Source organism: Ammospiza caudacuta, chromosome 2 (assembly GCF_027887145.1).
Source record: "Ammospiza caudacuta isolate bAmmCau1 chromosome 2, bAmmCau1.pri, whole genome shotgun sequence".
NCBI classification, from domain to species: domain Eukaryota; kingdom Metazoa; phylum Chordata; class Aves; order Passeriformes; family Passerellidae; genus Ammospiza; species Ammospiza caudacuta.
In genome coordinates, this window is record NC_080594.1 from 5,286,809 (window position 1) to 5,305,882 (window position 19,074).

Consider the following 19,074-nt stretch of genomic DNA (forward strand, 5'->3'; position numbering starts at 1 on the left):
GCAGCTGAAGGAGTTACTGTACCCTTGGGCTTTGAGACATCTTCAGAAGATGCTATCTGTGGCAGAGCCTGAAGGAAAACCCACAGAAAAGTATTATCAGATGCACTTCTTGTATTGTCTGTTCCAGTGTAGAACCATTGGTATTGTTAAGATACTGTTTTGCTTTAACTTGAATTCCTATTGACAGCTTCAACAAAAAGATCCATTCTGGATTAGCCTGAAGATCAGAACTCCCATGCTCTTAAAGGAGTCACCAGTGGAAGACCAGCTGCTGTTGTGCTGGAGAGCAGGAGGCAGATTGGGGCAGCAGCCTCTGTGTTGGGTGAAAGGTCTGATGGTTTGGGTACTTTGTTTTAGTACAGGATTAAATAGCTAACAATGAAAAACTATTTTACAACAAACTTAAATGTCTGCTTGTCCCTACTTCAGAGCTCTGTCTCCACAAACTAGGAGAGGATACTTCAAAAAAGTGCAATAAAGTTGTTGGACATTGAAGTAAAGCCTGTCATGAATAATTGTGGTTGCTCTTTTCTAGGTCCTGTGTTCAATGTCTCGGTGCATTCTGACAGCCCCACAATTTACCAGGGTGAGGTGGCAGATTTGCTGTGCATCGTCACGATGGAAGGAATGCCACTCGAGCCAGGTAATAATAATAATTATTTCAGCAAAATTATTTCACCTGTAACTCATTTGCCTTCAGAAGTTAGAGCCCCGTGTGCTTTGAGTGAGGCTGGAGAGCTGAGAACCAACAATTCTGTAGAACTGCATAAAAGCAGGACAGTGTGCTTGTTTTTACACAGCTCAATTTAAAGCAAGTTTGGATTTTTTTCATTTTACTTCCTGAGGGAAGAGGGGAAAAAAATATTCTTACCATCCAATCCCCCTCTGCTGTCCCCACCAACTGACCCCATTGCAGATAATCTCAACCTACATCCATCAGATGGGCCATGAAAACTATTCCTATTCCCTTTAAATGGAAAGGAGGTCCATTGCTTAAACCATTTAGAAGAAAATGGTCATCTCTAAAGAAATCTTAGACAACTGGCCATTCAGTTTCTTACTTCAGAGTGAATTTAAGGCTTAAGGTAAATCTAAAAATCATAATAATTGACCGCTGCAGCCTAAATGCCAAAATGAATGTTCATTGCCTTCAGAGTTGAGCATCCTTTTTTATGTGGAAGAAAGAAATACAGTACCTAGTTCCTGTGGGAAGAGTAGCAGACACAAAAGCAAATTTTTATGGAGGGCTGAAAAGTTCAGGAAATTGCTCAAAACCTAGCTGCTTGCCAAGCATTGTCTGAGCTGCTTTTCATCAAAATGCTGTGAGAGTAACTCTCTCTCTTATACCCAAAATTTGGGTTTGGAGTCAGTTGAGTCATTATGTATATGGATATAAGCATCTCTTTAAAATAAATCTACTAATATATATGTAAATATAAATATATGTGAATGTATCTAAATATAAAGTTGCCATGATTTATGCCAAACTTAAAAGCCTACACATAAACCACTACAAAAGAGGTGCTGTGCAGAAAATATTACTTATGATGTAGTGGCTGATGAAATGAGGTACCAGGCTTAGTAAAGGCCCATCACTTTGAAATTACAAGATGTCTGTTCTACATTAAATCTGAGCGTGGCAGGGAAGCAATTTGCCAGATTACAGTCGTGTGCTGCCTGTGAAAAAATGATAGAAGTCTGTAGATTGTATTATTGAAATGCTTGGTAGGGAGGAAAAGCTGAGTAAACCTTATTGCTGTCAAAAGACTCGCGGCCTGGGATATTGGGCACAGCAAGCAGCAGCGTGTGCTGTGCATCCACCTCAGCCTGTCCTGAGGCTTCTGCTCTGCAGAAAGCCTCTTGCACGTTGAGGTGTGCTCAAGCTCTTGGAGGGATTGTTGTGAGGCAGTGCCCAGAGCAGCTGCCTTCCTTTCCAAAGCAATAATTGCTGACAGGGAGCAGCTGCTGCTTCTGCTGGTGCTCGACAGCCTCAATGAGCTCAGCATTGCCTTGTGAAAGAGGCCTCAGCACCCCTGACTCACTTAAAACTTGAAAACTGGAACACAACAAGTTCCACCTGAATATGAGGAGGAGCTTCTTTACTGTGAGGGTCACCACACACTGGAACAGGTTGCCCAGAGATGTTGTGGAGGCTCCTTCTCTGGAGAGATGCAAAAGCCCTCTGGACAGCATCCTGTGTCATGGGCTCTGGGGTAACTCCTGAGCAGGGAGGTTGGACCAGATGACCTCCAGTGGTCCCTTCCAGCATTATCCATGCTGTGAAAAGAGGCTGCTTAGTAGCAGTGGCGCTCTCCTGTCAGAACTTCACTGCAGTTGGGTTTGGGATGGGTTTGTGTGTATTTGGTACCTTGAGACTGGAAGGAATGTGGACAGTATAAGGATAATCAAAAAGGTGTTGCCTTCTGAGGAGCTGCTCATAGCAGCACAGTTAAAACTTAACTTGGCAACTTCACAAGGGTTTGTGGGTGTCTGTTGAATTGATAGCTTATCCCTGGAGCTGGAGGTGATGCTGTTTCCAGCAGTCATGGGCAACCAGAGCAGAGTCTTAAATGTCAGCACTGTAATCTGTTCCATGGCTGGGTAACGTCATCTTGGACATGGCAGACCTCTGTGGTGTTTTTTTTATCTTGTTTCTTTCATGTTGGTGGTTTGTTTGGTTTCTTTCTTTTTCAGTCTGTAATGGGGCAGATGAGGCACAGACAAGTAAACCTAGAGTGGAGTAAAATGTGGTTGTGGCAGGCTTTGAGGGGGCTTTTCAGTCCCTGCTCTGAGCCCCCAGTTGCAGGATGAGCAGGATTTGGGGCCTAACCAGTCATGCTGTGTGATGAAACACAGTCCTTGCTGGTCCTCTGGATGAGGCTGGCAGAAGAGCTACAGGGAACAGCTGGAATTGGTGCAGGGTGTGCAGACTTCCCTCATCCATCTGCCTTCCTGGCCTTGGGAGCTGGAGGGGGCTGATGGAGCGGGTTAGAGGAAGGGATTGAGGGCTTGTATGGTAGCAAACATGTAGTTCCTCGCTGGTAGCCTTATTCCTCTGTGTTCCATCCCTGATCTGTCTTTATGCTGTGTCACTATCACAATTTAATTCACAATCGGAATGGAGGACTTGCTTTTTAAATTAGTGCCAAATGTTAGACAGACTGTGAAAATACAGGGCTGTCTCATCCCACTGGGGACATGAGGCACGCTGTTAGGGAAAGCCTACACCTGGCATTTAGAGAAACAAGGCAAGAGTTATCAGCATCTTCTGGAAGGAAACAGATGACTGCAGTACAGACATGGTCATTCCATTTGGGAATGTGATGAGAAAGGAGAAAAGAGCAAATGGATTGACTCCCTTCTGAGGGGCGTGGTGGCTTTCAAGGCCATCTGTACTTCTTGTGTCAGATCTGCTGCAGGGCTGTGGTATGGGATCCCCTGTGAGCAGAGGAGGAGCAGGATGTTTCCCGAGATATCCTGTTAGATGCACATCCTTTGGATGTATTTGGTATGCCAGCCAGCTCTGCTCTTGTGCACACAGACACTCAACTTTGCAGGCATACATGTGCATTAGTATGTATGCCTCCTGTAGTACATTGGTTTCAGGGGCTACCTCTTCTCCCTCTTTGTATGCACAATTAAAAAAATTAGTACTTTCAAGGAGCTGAAGAAAATCTGAATGACCAGTTATTTTTGTTAGTGCCATTTGTTCGTTAGATTGATTTTTTTTTTAATTTTTTTATTCCAGAGGCATCACTTATGGTTTGAACCTTTTTCTGGTAGAGGCAGCTCACAATGCTTCCAGTGTGTGTTTGTGGGAAATTTTCAAAGGGTAGAAAACGTTTTGGCGTGACTGCTACATGCTTTAATTTCCTCTGCTTCTTTGAGACCCTGCTGAAATCGAGTGTGTGTTACTAAGCCCAGTACATGGCAGCGACTGCTCCTCTAAAGAAGTGCTCCTTTGCTTTGGCAGCTGTGCTTGGTGTTTGGAATTGGTACGAGGGGAATATGTGTGTGTGTCAGTGGGGAATAGTAGTTCTTCTGTGCCCTGAAGATACAAAAGCTGCTTCTGATACTTCTGTTGAATACACATTTTCACAAATGATCTCTCTAGACTTCCCAGATCACCCATTCTTGGGTTGTATGCTTAGGGATTTAAGAGTATTACTTACTGTGTCTGAAAGGAGATGTGGGCTTTTTTTATCTGCTCCAGCCAGACCCAATGAGCACTCTGGAGAATTTAACAAAACCAGCTTGTTTACCCCTTATATGGCTTGAAGTGGTTTGCTCAGCTCTCTAGGAAGCCCTATTCAACCTCATTTAAATGTAGTAAACAAAAAGGGTCTCAAAATTGGGATTCAACACTGTAACAGGATGCTGAGAGAGCTCCATTCTAAGCAGTGGAAGTGTATGGTTCCTAAGAAGCTGGTCTAGAAATAGGATTCCCTCTTTTGAGGAGTGATTGGTCAGGGAAGTAGCTAAGACCCAGACAGCTTAGCCCTGTGTGTCAAATCGAAATGTGCCTAAAGATGTGCTTTACATGCTGATGATCCTCACTGGCTGAGGAGGGGAGGAAGCACGGCAGCACTGCTAGCTCTGCTCCCAGAGCTCTCAGAGGGCAGCTCCCAGTGCTCTCTGTTCCTTTAGGCTGCATCTCCTGGTGGCACTGAGGTCCTTGATGCCCTTGTGGGCACTGGGATGTGACACTTCACTGTGTCCCACACTACTGACTGTGGCACAGACAGAAGCAGGAAAAGAAACCTTTGTTGAGTGGGAGTGTGGTTCTTGAAGTGGAGTTTTTGTAGATTTGGGTCAAAAATTGAGTGGTTCATCAGCGTTGATGCAAGATGTGTGGAAGGAGGCAGATGCCTAGTGTGTGCCCTGTTTTATGTCAGTGAATCTACATATTTATTAGCACTTGGGAGCTGCTAGGTATGTTCATCTCTGATATTTAGGGAGCACCTGATTTATGTCCTGGCTTTGCTATATTTGTCTGTGTTTTTATGGCATGAAACCCCGAGATACAGAGAAATGAATCAGATGACTTTGCTGTATTAAGCTATTTCAAGGAGGATAGTGACAGAGTGCTCGGAGCCAAATCCTCCCTCTGACTGTCTGTAGTGAGTCACTAATTGCAAACTGTGTACTGGCTAATAAAATATGTTGGCATAATAATGTTGTCCCACGTTGTAATTACAGAAGATAGATTCAGATATTTCAAAATGACAGCAAGTGCCTGTACTCATGTGAAGGGACAGGAACCTCAAATTATCTGAGATGCAAAAGAAGGAATTCTTCAAAGCTGCCTGAGGATCTGAAGACTAGATTATTGTTATTATCTTTTAATATCTAAATGTATTGCTTAAGGAAGGTCAGTGATGTGTTAAGTATAATTTGACTTATCCTGAAAGCTGTCCATGTGCTCCTACAGCACCTGGAAGCACAAGAGCAAGTGTCAGTCTTGGATCTTTGGAAGGAATTGGTAATTCCCAACGTGCTGCCTGTGGACCAGTGCTATTACTATATTTGGCATAAACAGACAGCAGGGATGAAGAGTGGTTTCTATAAACAGAGCTCTCTCCAGCAGAGGCCCTTTTTCCCATAGACATTTGGATGAGTGCACAAAGCAGAGGTCAAAGTTTGGTCTCTTTGACTGAACATGTGTTTATGGTAATTTTTATTAACATTGGTTTCAAGGGAAGTGGTCCGAGTGCCTTGCCAAGTAACTCATAGTAGGATTTGCAGGATGGGAGGCAGGAGGGATTGCTCTGAGGGCTGCTGGTTCAAGTGACCTGTGCTGAGCCCCATGTAGGGCTGGGACCCTCGCTCCTGCTGCAGGGCTGCACAGCAGGCCAGGTGCTCTCCCGAGGTTCTGTGCATTGCCCAGAACACCAGGCTGGGGCAGGCAGGGCAGAAACTGGCTGGTGTCCCAAAACAGCTTGGTCAGACACTGTCTCTGCTAGGAACATGTGCTTCCTCATGTTTTTGTTTTGTTTCTGTAGGTGTGTGTAAAACCAGTGCACCTTAGGAAGGAGTTAATTATATCCCAAACACTGATTTGTTTGGCTTTTTTTTCCTGCAGTAAGGAGGAATGTCCCACATGGCCAGCTAATAATATGCTTCAAGTAAAAGAGCTGAGGCTGTCCCTTTTCTTCCTTTAAAATATGGAAGTTCCCTTCTTTTCCAAAGTGCTAGCTTGCCTGATAGACTTAAAAATCATCTTCACTTAGATCTGTAAACGATTTCAGTACAACAGCAGGCTTAGGGCTTCCATTAGCCTGGAGGTCAAATGTGAAAGTTTAAGAGATAAAAACCCACTCATTTAGCCAAAAGATCAGTTTCAAATTTCAGATTGCTAGTACTGTATTTTTCAGAGCTCTCAATACTAGAAAATGGAGGTTTGGTACATTGCCAAGAATCACTGGGCCTGCCTTAGGTGTGCACGCACTGTACCAGTACTCCAAACTCGGGACAGAAATAGTAATTTCTGTTTCCACTTTGGGCCCATTGGTTTGCTGATGTGCCAGGAAGGAAGACCTGTGAGGAAAGAGGTGAGCAGGCTTTGGGTCATGCCAGGTTTCAGACTCTGACAGGTGTTGCTGGGCTCATGATAGCAAAGAATAGTGGTGATTTTGAAAGCAGATACTCAGCTACATCTGCCTAATAGGCTTAGGGCTGAGATTTGCTAATGAGATCAATAGGATCTTGCATGAACACAGTGAGCTGGATGTGCTGATGGACTCTGACTGCCTGCCAGCTGTGTCAAAAGTGTAAGTTTCTGCAAATCCATATTATAGACTGTGAATTTGGGTGGTGAAACTTGCACAAGGCATCATGTCTGGTGTGTCACAGGAACCCACAACTCTGGGAAAAATGTATAAAAGCAGCATGGTCAGGCTTTGCTCCTGAATGTTTTGTACTGTTCCAGGTAATTTTTTGTGCACTGTTCAGAATATGTGTTCATTTAGGCAAACTCTAAATGTAAGGAAGGGGCCTTCAGGATAGAGCCTTCTCATCTTGAGCTTGTGTAAGGCCCTCATGAAGACAGTGACTGCAAATCACCCTTGCTAGCAAATATCCAGCACCCCCACTCCCATTCACTATAGGTGCAGCATAACTGTAGAACTTCTACAGTTATATATAAATATATAAAAGTTATGTATAAATGTGTGTATGTGTGTGTATATATATGTATACACACACACACTAAGACTGCTTGGTAAAAACTTAGATCAGAGTTAAATACAAGTTTCAGAATAGCAGGCAGAAGGGCAAGAAATCACTTTAGTGTCATCCCTGTGGTAAGTCACCCTTTCTGTACAGCTCCATTCTTCCTGTCAATGCATTTCATTGCAGTTCACTGCTTGAATCTTCCTAGAAAGAACATGTTCGGGGGACTCTTTTTTTTCCTTTCTGTTTTTTTTTTTTTTTTTTTTTCCCCTCTGCTGTTAGACCAGTGCTGGCTGTGCTGCTTACAGATTACCCTTTTTGCTGAGAAATGGCACTGTGGATGCTTTTCAGGACTCACCAACACGTCTGAACTCTTCTCTGTCCCCGCACACAGATGACATGTCCTTTGACGTCTCCTGGTTTGCCGTGCGCTCCTTTGCCCTGGACAGGGAGCCCATCTTGCTGGCCTCCCTGGACAGGAGGGGCATCGTGTCCCAGGGCAGGAGGAACGGGAGCAGCGAGCTGAGCCTGGAGCGGATCAGCCCTCTGGAGTTCCGGCTGCGCGTGCACGGCTGCGAGGACCAGGACTTCGGGAACCACTACTGCCTGGTGACGCCCTGGGTGCGCTCTGCCACGGGCGTGTGGCAGCGCGAGCCCGACGTCAGAGCCAAACCCATCTTCCTCTCTGTCAAAATGGATGGTGAGACACTGAAACGTTTCGGTTTTAACACCTTATTATGTCTTTTTGTGGCAAACATTCCCCATAACTGCTTTTAAAGGTGCCTCTGGTAATCTCATTAGATTTTGTCATCTTTTTTTTATGGTTAGCAATTTCTGATTCAAGATTCTTCAGAGTGGAAGAATCTGTTCTGCCTAAACAGTTGATAGATAGAAGATTGGAGCGTTTTGTTTCCTGATCACCTCTTGGTGATGTTTTCCATAGCTGAGGCATCTTCCAGTCAAGGGCACAGTATTCTCTTCAAGTGTTAACCCTTCCGCTGCCTGCTGGAGGAAGCCTTGGTTTGCAGATGGGGTGTATGAATTAGTCACATTGTGGTTAGTGTCAAAGCTGAGAAGAGAAAAATCAGAGCTCTGCCTCCTTCCTCCCTCTCTGATGACAAGACTTGTTGCTCCCTGCACTTTGTGCCTTGTCTGCTTTCCACCCGGAGTTGCAAGTGTTGCTAGACTTCACGAGCAGGAAGTTGCACACTAGATACTGCATTCAGAATTCAGCTAAGGAGTAAAATGAATACAGGAGGGGTTTTGAACCAGTTGCTTTCTTGATATTTCCAGGAGAGGTCATTTTTGGAAGTTCCCTGAACTTGAAATGAACAAGAAGCTTTTGTTCTCCCCACTGTGCTGATAACTATTATAACTGTACTTTCCAAACCCCTTTCAGTTCTTACTGCCTTTTAACTGAGCAGTAGGTACTTCAAAATCTTTTTTTTTTTGTTTAGGCACCAGCTTTGAAGGTTGATTAGATAGGATAAATATATAGTAATTCTAATAATTCAAAGCGCAAGGAGTCCACTCCTTGCTTTTTGGCAATTACAAAGAATGCAGCCACACTCTGCCTCTGATGGGGAAACAATCCAATATTTTGTTTGGAGAAATGTGTGAGAGGATAATTTTTGAAATAAACTCTACTTTGCTATCTCACTCCAGGGCTCTTCTGGTGCTTCCAGCCTCTTGAAGGCTTTGAAATTATAGAGGAAGAATTAGGGTGAAGAGGAAAGGGAGAGACTAAATGACCGATTTTTCAAACCTGGGAAGATGAAAATCAAGAAGGAAAATTAGTCTAATTTTTTTCTGAAATAATTAATCTGCCCCTGACTGAATAACGTGGAATTTTCTCCTTTTTCAGGCAGGCAGAAATGAAGGGGATGTCCGAGTTTCTCGGCGATATCTAATGACTGTGCCTTCCTTTTCCAGTTCTGAACGCTTTCAAGTACCCGCTGTTGATCGGCATCGGCCTGGCCACGGCCATCGGACTCCTGTCCTGCCTCATTGGCTACTGCAGCTCCCGCTGGTGCTGCAAGAAGGAGGTGCCGGAGACGCGGCGCGAGCGGCGCCGGCTCATGTCGATGGAGATGGACTGAGCGCCCAGCTGGGCACGCTGCATTTCAGGAGAGACTCACAGGGCTCCTGGACTGTGCTGAGACACGTGCTCACGGGCCCGCACAAGACAGTGCGTTTGCTCTCTGGTTTCAGCCTGGACCTCAGCTTCTCCTCGTTACACGTCGTGTCCTGAGAGCAATCAGGCCATATTTAGCAACTTGGGAGTTCTCCTTTTCCAGCAGCACTTTCTGCGTAGGGATCATGTCCTTCTAATGTGCAAACTGTTGAGACTTCTTTCAGCAGGGCCCTGTGACAAAATTCATTCATGTTTGTTTGTTCATTTGTTTTTCTCCCCCTCTTGGTTTTGGAAAGATGTCCCTGTATGAAAGCAAGGTGGGCAGGATGATGAATGGGAAAGAGGCTGGTAAGTGTTAGACTTTCACTGTATTAACCAATCTACCTTCCCCCTCTGTCCCCATCACACCATCCTGTTCCCTCTTTCCACCTTGGTATCTTAGAGATTTTTCTGTGTTGGGTTGAAGGCTGGGGAAGGTTCCTGTGCTGGAGCCATCATGAGGCTGTTCCAGCAAAGAATTGTTTTATGGTTGTCAGTATGCCTTCTCTTCCCTGGCTTTCCAAGAGATTGCAGTTAATCCTGACACCTAACTTGCCTGGTGGAGGTCTTTGAAGCACTTTTTAAAAACCTTTTCTTTTCAGTGCTCAAATCTCTTCGCTGTGGTGAGTAGGGACTGACTTGGCAACCCTGAAGAGTCGATTCTCAAACATTTGATGGATGTCTGCCTATGGTCACCTTCTCCCACACCCTTCCACCTTCTCTTCCCCCCACTACAGCTGCTCACATGGTGCCTGAGACCCTGTCCTGCTTGTGGCAGGGGGGCACTTGGTATCTAGGGACAAGGCTCAGCCTGCTGCTGGCCTCAGCAGGGAGGTTGGAGACCTTGCTCCCCAGGTGATGGTGTGACCTATGAAGATAATAAGAGATGGATCTTCATCTGGAGTTGGCCAACTAATCATGTTTCGAGACTCATAAACTATGTATTACCAAATGCACAGACCAGACTTCAGTGCTGCTTCTGCCAGTCACTCACTGGTAACCCTCAAACCTGTGAGCAGAACCTGAGATCTGCAGTAGCTGCAGTGCAGCTCAGGGTAGGAATAAGAGCAAGCCCAAGAGGGCAGCAAGAATCCTTCAGGCTCCCAGGGCCCTGGTCTTGAGCATGAGCCTTTCAGAGGGGCTTTCCCCCTGGGCTTGAGACCTATTCCTCGGTGCTATAGTGTGGAACTCCTGCTTTGGTCTTCCAAATACGCTGACCTGGCTCCTGAGGGGGAGCAGCATCTTTGCCAGGCAGTTCTGTCTTCCCAGCACGGCTGGTGTTCTAAGCAATAAGGGTCAGAATAAAGATGCTGTGTACAGACCAATGAGGAAGTGGGACCTCACCGCAGTCTGATGTCACAGCCGTGGTTTGGCTTGCGTCAGGAAGGGTGAGAAATGCAGAGGTGAGGCCAGGGCTCAGTCCTTACCATGGCTTTTAAAAGATGGTAAAGAAGAGCATCCATGGAAGGCAGTGGCTGTGGTGTGCTGTTGCTAATTAGACATGAGTTATGTCCTAGACAATCTGCTTCTCTAATAGCTCGTCCCACTGCATATTCCAGGGAGCTGCAGGTCTGGTATCTGGCATATGAAGGTTTTTTGTGCTAAGCTTTCTTATTGTGAATTGTTTTTTTCTCTCTTGCATTGTGACCTTTGTTCTGAGGCCGATGTGAAGGGGTTTTCTAGAAGGCTGCTTTGTGTCCTGTCTGTGAACATGAATGCAGTCACATCTGTGTGCATAGAGGTGCCCAGGGATTTTTGAAAGATGAGTATGAAACATCTTCAAAATGGGCTTAATTTGCAGAGTTGGGGCTTTCAATTTGTTATTTAAGACATTTCATGTAGTATTCCAAAACTGGGACCCCCAGACCTATGCACCTCTGAAAGACTTTGTCCTGAAGGTACATAGCAAGTTTTCTTTCTAGCCTGATGTTTTTCTTTCTGGAAGAGCTCTGACAAGGCCTCTGCTGCAGGCAGACTTAGCTGCCTTTCCTAAAGAATGAGGCAGAAGCAGTCTCCAGCTTCCACTGTGAAAGCCCAGAAATCTGTAGCAATTCTTTCCAAAGGAAGGGAGTTCAGGAAAGAATTCACTCAGATAGTACTTTGACAGCAAGAATTTTTCTTCCTCTTCTGTCTCTAGTGAAATCTTGATTTTTTCTCCTGGGATGTTATGAAACACTATTCTTGTGTTTGGGATGCTGGCTGATCTAGCAGCTTCTTTCCTGCATTAACATCTGCTTTCTTCTCAGAAGGTTTGTGGCACTGGGACATCTTGGGAGGGGTGGAAGTAGTGGTGAAGTTCTAAGCACAGCATCAGTCACTTTTTGTCCTGGCAGACTGACTCCTTGTCTATCTATGCCCTTGGTTAAGTTTTAGGGGGAGAGGATTGTGACCGTAATGCAATAATTAGGGAATGGATAAGCAGGGCAATAACTAGGGAATGGATGAGCCAGCTCTTCCCAAACACACAATATAGCACACTTCCTCCCTGCTGGAAAAAAACTCAGGGTTATTTTGGTCAGGGCTCCCTTCTTCTCTAGTGAAAGGTCCCCATGTCCTTATCTAATGCTGACCTTCCTCCACAGCCCATAACAAACCAACTTTGTCACTCCAAGTGAAGGAAGCTTTGCCACTAGCTTGTACTGCTGACAGCCCCTTGGAAGGCAATGCTGCATCCCATCCCACCCTGTATTTGCTGTAGTTGGAAGGCTAGAAGCTGATGGGCTAGACCTAGCCCCCAGGTTTCCTTCTACTTGTGCCAATTTTGTATTATCCCCTTTTTTAAAATAGAGTGTGAGTCTTCTCTCTAAGGGAAAAAAAAATCTAGGTCACTTTTCATGTTTTTTATTATTATTATTATTGTTATTATTATTTTGTGTGTGACCAGGGTTTGTGTGAGTGGAGGTATGTGTGCATCTGGTTGTGTATTAAACCTGCAGAGTATCAGAAGAGTAAGCTGCCTGTGGTGCAGTACAAGCATCCATATCCTCCCTGCTGCAACCTGTGGTATTGTCAAAGTATCCTAAGGGCTCACATTGATCTTCCTCTGTTTGCATTGCCACATCTCCTGGTTAAGCTGGTAAATTCCTCCAGGCACTTGGAATTTCGATCCAGGGCAACCTTGAACATCATACAGCAGAAGGGCAAGATATTTTCTTTCTTTTGTTTTAATTTCAAAATTATAAAATAAAGTTTTGGGCACAATTCTGGAATGCAGGTACTGAATAGTTCTAACAATGCCGTGTAAAATGTTCCTTTTTATGTTTAAAATAAAGATTATGTCCTTTTTGATTATGTCTGTGCTGTGGGTCTGGATGTCTGAGTTAGGGGCAGTTCTTTCCTTGTTCCCTGCATGTGTGCAGACACTGTTGTTGAAGGTATAAAATGTAAACCTCACAGTCCTGTTTCCAGCACTGTAAAATAAGCATGAACCCTATTTTTACAGTGAGTTTTAAATATTTGCCTACATTTCTGGGCTGAATTGGGAAGCATAATTATTTTCTGAGTCTATTGTGTTTCTACCCCAGTACAAGTCACCCTTTTTGTTGGGAGAGTTTTATTTTGATTAGCTAAGGACAGGAGTCACAGTTGGGAGTGTATATTCAATATCTGCTGTAAAACCTGGTGTTAGATGTTGAGTCTTCCTTGACCCCTTCACGAGGCTTCTCATTTCCAGAATACCAGGAGGAAAATCAATAGTGTTGGAAGCAAACTTCATGCTTTCTTTGCCAATGGCTGAGTTTAGGATGTTTTTTTAGCCCCAGCAACCATGCAAGGACACTGAAATCCTACAGCAAGGAAGTGACTTGCTGTCATGGTTTGATCCCAGCTGGCAGCCAAGCCCCACACGGCCGCTCGCTCACTCCCCCACCAGTGGGATGGAGAATTGAAAGGGTAAAAGTGATAAAAATACATGTGTTGAGATCTAGACAGTTTAATAGGGAAAGAAAAAGCCATAGATGGAAACAAAGGAATTCATTCCCTGCTGCCCATGGTGCTCAGCCGTCCCCAGGAGAGCAGGGCTCTGTCACACGTAATGGTGGCTCAGGAAGGCAAACACCTTTCAGTGTGAATGTTCCCCCTTCCTCCTCCTCCCAGCACTTTTACATGCCCAGCATGGCACTCTCTGCTCTGGGGTATCCCTGGGGTCACCTGTCCTGGCTCTGTCCCCTCCCACCCTCTTGTGATCCCACTCACTGCTGGGGTGGGGAGAGAGGCAGAAAAGGCCTTGGCTCTGTGCAGGCTCTGCCCTGCACTAAGGAAAACATCCCTGCATTATCAGCACTACTTCTAGCACGAATCCAAAACACTGCCCCATGCTAGCTACTGTGAAGAAAATGAACTTTATTCCAGCCAAAACCAGCACATTTCCTTTCCAGCAGAAAGATGTTTGAGGCAGCGGTGGTTTTGGGAGGCCAAGGCAGGCTTTGGCAAGGTGAGTTTGTGTTCAGAGTGGTGTGTGCTGTGTCTGACAGGCTGCAGTGCAGGCCAGGTGACAGCAAAGTGTGTTCCTTTGGCTTCTTTCTAGATGGAAAGGTGTGCTCTGCTGAGTGTGCTTGCAGGAGGCTGGGAGGTGGCATCAAGCTCTAAATCCTTAAGGAGCAGCAGGAGCCATCAGCTGAGATCCAGGAATGTCACAAATAGTCCCTCAGCAGAGCCTCTGACACAGGGACAGCAGGAAGGAGTGGTGGAGGAGTCCTTGGCCTCGAGCAGAGCCTCTGACACAGGGACAGCAGGAAGGAGTGGTGGAGGAGTCCTTGGCCTCGAGCTGTGTGGGTTACAGCTCACAGGTAAGTTTGGATGAGCTTTTAAGAAATTCACTTGCCTTCCCCACCCCCTGGGATGACCTGGTCTAATACCATTCTTGTAAACGTGCTTGGATTTTGTCATAAGAAGGAAAGCTGAAAAACGTAAGTCTGGAAATGCAAGGGGGTACTGGCAAGTAAGTGCTTGGGTGTTGCAGTGAGTGATGGGAGGTGTCAGGTCTCTAACACTGCCTTGTACCTGCCATGGGCTCAGCTCTCCCAGCTGCTGATGGAGGTATGGCCTGCTGCCCTAGGGGCAGTCTGAAAAGCACTTTTGTGCCAGAGCCTGAGAGTTTAGTTGCTTTCATAACAGCAGGCTCAGGCAACATGCTTGGCTGTCCTTTTTCTCTGACAGACCCTATTGGTGCTGCTGTGTCTCTGGCTCACTGCCCTGCTCGGGTCAGGGCCGGTCCAAAGCCCCTCTCTGGGCTGGAGCTGGCTGGTGTCAAGCAGGATGCATGAGGAGACCTGCCTCCTCTTTGTCATGTGAAGCTGAAGCCCTGCCATGCAAATCTTCCAAGGAAATGTGTGGCTTTAGCCTTTCCTGTGGGACTTGCCACACTTCTGTGGCTGCAGGGGGCTGAGGCCTGCACAGCAGGTATCCGGACAAATGGTGTTTCAGGAGAGAGTCTTGAGTGACTGATTGAAGCTGTGGGATGTGCTAATTGAAGGGAAAGCCACTTCTCATCCTTGTGCCAAATACACCTCAAATGCCCACGTGTAGCTTTCAGTCAGCCTTTTGCCAGGGGTCCCCTTCTGCTACTGAGGAAAATGGCATTGTGCTGTCGCCAGCAGATGACTGATCCTGGCTGATGGAGGAAACCAGGCCCTGTGGATTTCCAGGTCCCTCAGGAGAGCTGCCATAGACACAAGCTGTTCTCCTCTCCCTGGCAGCAGAGCTGCATTCCATCAAGTGCCAGAAGCGTAAGAGCTTCCACCTCTGCCAAGGGGGTAGAGAGGCAGGACTTTGCAATGCAGGCTTTGGGAAAGCAAGCTAGCATTATATTATACTTTGTTCATCTGGGATTTTATAACCTCCAGCATGTGCTGGACCTTAAAGCAGAGCACAGACTTAGTCTGCTGTCATCAGAGGTGAGTGATGAAGCTGCAAGACAAATGAGCACAAAGTTCTGTTTCTCCTTAGCAACTTAACCTGGCTTGTGCCCTCTAGTTCCTTGCTTCTGTGATCCTGGCAATAGTTTGACATACTTAACGGATGGTAAGGAGGGCCAAAGACGCTAAGTTCCCAAAAGTTTCCTAAAGGGTGGAGCTAGGAGAGAAGGGAGGATGAGCTTCCAGAGCTCCTGCAGCAGAGCTGGCAATATGAACATACCTGGGCATCTGAGAATCCAGAGATGTCTGAGAGGACAGGACTGGTGTTGCCGTTGTAGCTCTTGTTGCCTCTGTGCTGACTTCAGCTCTACAAAGGCCCTGGCATAATGTGCAGGTGCTGGGATGTAGGACTGTGGTAAAAAGAGAAAATATCCATGCTGCTTAGCATCTGCCTGGATGTATGAAATCTGTGTGTGGTTACAGCCAAATGCATGCTCTGAATGCAAGTGCAGTAGTTGTAACCTCTCCTTTGGTGTTCAGGTACATCCTTTTAGGGTCCTGAAACTTGTTTGCTGATTTAATCTGTGTTTTCTTTCCTCTGCCTTATCTCTTCTGTTTTTCATGCTTCATTTCAGGAGCCTTTTCTTGCCCTTGTCTCTCTGCATCTCAAGGACAATGGCCTTTTGTGCTTCTCTCTCTGGAGGAGAGCAGGGGTACATTGTCACTGTTCTTGAATCTATTGTTATGTGCTGAGGGCTCGGGCTGCAGAGCTCCAGCCCAGTGCCCACTGCAGAATCACCTGCAAGGCTGGCACCCTGTGCACATACACACAAATGTTTTGTAGCCACTCTCCCCACGAGGACTCCAGGCAATATGCAAGGAAAGAAAGCATTTCTGATGGAGAAGTGACTCCAAAGAGACATTTTTATTCTCTTTGCCAAAGCAGGGGGGATAGGGTTTTTTTCTAAGAAAGATGGTTTAGCCTTTTTTCTCCATCTGCTTGCTATCATAACACAAATTCTGCTCAGTGTCTAGGAGCTCCAGACAAGCCACCACTGTGCTGAACATTTTTCATTTTTCAGGATAACAACATGATTCATTGTTAACACCCAGGATAGCTACCCTGGACTTGAGTAGCAGGTAATTAAAGAATGTAATTTATCTGAGCTATTTGAGATAGACATCTCAGAATAAGAACTGAAGGCACTTGTTTCTCACTGTTGCTGTAGAGGAAAGCACAGCTCACCCAAGACATGAGAATTAGGCAAGATACTTGTATAAAGGTATTGGGCAAACAGGAAGGGGCTGAGAAATGAGGTAATGGCAGCCCCATCTAGTGATGGACTGGGGAGGAGGGAAGAAATCCCAGTAGAGAGCAGTGGTCATTATTCAACCCACAGACAGGTGATGGGTCCTCAAGTTCTCTCCAAGCATAGCTTATGTATCCATGAAAACACTTCCAGGGTGGATTCTGATGTCCATTTTGTTACTGGTATAACACCTCTGCCTAGGTGCAACAGCCCTTGGATGGTTATCAGGATGAATTCAGTCTGCTCTGTGTTTTTTATCCTTTTGCAGGTTCCTAGGCTTCAGCCAGGCAGCTTTCCTGCTCTGTGGCTACTGGCGTCAACCCTGTCTCACACTGAGGTCTCTGGTGTGTTATCCACAGTGTCCAGTCCCTCTGAAGGTGTCTTTCCTAGTGGCTGTGCCAACAGTGAGTGACAAAGCTTCTTGGAGTATTTAGAGCAAAATCATTGCCATAAGGTGAGTCTTCCAGTAAAAAAAAAAAAAAAAAAGAAAAGAAAAAAAAAGGATAATGTTTCTGCTTTATTGTGGTTTTGTCTTTCTCCTGCAGAGACAGACCTTACTAGCTGGTTTTTGTCACTGCCCAGTCTCTCCCCTGCCCCCATCACTGTAGGCTGACAAAAGCATGGCCCCTTCCTCTAGCTCAGAAATGTCCATCTCTGGTTTTTCAGGGAGAGCCCCTTCAGCTCAGAGAGCTCGGACTGGTAGAATAATCCATTTCATTAGAAATAAGATGTTAAGGTCCCTTTGAAGTTGATGGCTTTTCCTGTAGCCTTTCAGGTCCGTGCTGAGATGTCTTTGCCTTGTGCCATTATCTTTTTTCTCCCCCTCTCTTCTTTTTGTCTCCTACAGTTCCCTGCATGGATGAATGCAGAAAAGGTCTTTTCAGAAAGATCTATAAAGGTCTTTTGTAAGTTGCTATTCATTAAATTCCCTTTCCTCGACCTGACTGTGTACAGTGTTAACAAGACAGCTCTCAGGACCCTTGGGCATGGCACTGCTGTCTTTAAACCCTCCTTTACCTCGTGTCACTGGTGGCAGCAGCGTGTTGCCAGAGTGTCACCTCTTCCCAGCTTGACTGAAACACACATTTTGGTGGTGAGAGGTGTTCTCCTGTGAGTAGCAGGGGAGTTCTGCAGGCTGTTTTGTGTGGAAGGTGTCAGACAAAAGGAAGAGAGCTGCTGCTGCTGCTGTGTTGCAGTCCTGAGCACATCCTTTATCAAGCCCTTCAAGTGGCAGCATTGAAGGGGGAGTTGCTTTCACACTGAGACTGACAACCCGAGCACAAACAAGTGAGATGTACTGTGTACATTTGCAACTCTTCCTGCCATCTCTGTTTAATCAAAGCAATGTACCCTGCAGGCTTTCCCTGGAGTTCACTGCAGCTCCTGCCTTTTGTTTGAAGGGAATTTGTTTGGCTCAGAGTAAACACAACTTAGCCTTTCTGTGACGATAGCTAAGACACCGTTCTGCAGTGCAAACGGAGGAGCGCAGCAGCCTCAGTATTGCCTACAATGTGCTCTGCTCTTGTGGTGGTGTGACAGTGTGGGATGATGCTGTCCAGAGTGCTCTACCCAAACCTAAGGAGGGTGAAAAGGTGACATGTAGGAACCAGAGCATCTACTGCATGGCCAGGTAGCTAAACACACCCAGCCCATCCTACATTGGGAGGCAAAGTTCCCCTGGCAACCCCTCAGGCCCCAAGCTGACTTTCTTTGGACGCCTGCATGTGGATGCTTGAGGAGAAGAGAGAAAATATGCTTTTGGAGCTTCAAGAGGAACTGAAGCTGGCAGTTCTGGGATTTTAAAAAGAGCCACTCTGGCTCTGCTGTTGGGCCTTGAAAAGCCACTGCTATTCCTGTGATCTCAGAGGAGTGGGAAAGAGGGAGTTCTTTCAGGCAGATGAGCAAAGCCTTTGATGGTAGGTGAGGTGCAAGTGTAGCTCTGCCATTGCTCCCTTGCTTTGTCATTTCAGGAGCACATCTGTGAGATGATCCCACGTTGTTGGCAGTGCTGGGCCAGTTTTCTCTGGTGCAGAAAACCCTTTGGTGTCCTGGCTGGTAAGGATGGGACTTTATTTCTGCATAGGTGGTGGGGTTTTACATGGCGAGGTTTCCCCTGCCAGCTCCAGTGCTGCTCTGTGGAGCCTTCAGCTCTTCCCTCTTCAGCCCCAGCCCTGCAGTTGCCTGCCTACAGCTCCTGGATGCTCTGCTCACTGCAGTAGCCTCAGGGCAAGGAAAAATTCACACCCTTCCCAATTCACACACTGCCACTGGAGAGGTATGTGCTTCCTGATGTGCCTTGGGACCCTCTGTCTACCACTAGGACTGGGAAGCATGGTTTTGTCCATATTCCACTTGGGTTTGTTAGGAGGGCACCTCCCTGCTGCAGCCACTGGTGCAGTGGGTTTTGGGAATAGGAGTTGTCATTTTCCCAGCCTAGATGCATTTAACAATTGGTTGCAGCAATGGGTGTTTAATTCTCTTGCTAGCATTTCCAGGCCAGCTATTTAATTTCATTTTTTTCAAACCCTCTTGCTTCTGGAAATCCTGTAATCGAATCCAAGCTCTG

The 19,074-nt window shown here is 46.1% G+C and overlaps 1 protein-coding gene across 1 annotated transcript in view; it reads left to right on the forward strand.

The window, feature by feature from the left end:
- Nucleotides 1–12,634, forward strand: part of PTGFRN (prostaglandin F2 receptor inhibitor) — a 66,612-nt gene extending 53,978 nt beyond the window's left edge. Inside the window, exons 7-9 of the mRNA XM_058824976.1 lie at nt 536–643; nt 7,565–7,870; nt 9,103–12,634. Of these exons, the coding sequence (XP_058680959.1) occupies nt 536–643; nt 7,565–7,870; nt 9,103–9,269 (581 nt within the window). The 3' untranslated portion in view covers nt 9,270–12,634. The remainder of the gene's footprint in view (nt 1–535; nt 644–7,564; nt 7,871–9,102) is intronic.
- Nucleotides 12,635–19,074: the final 6,440 nt, after the last annotated feature.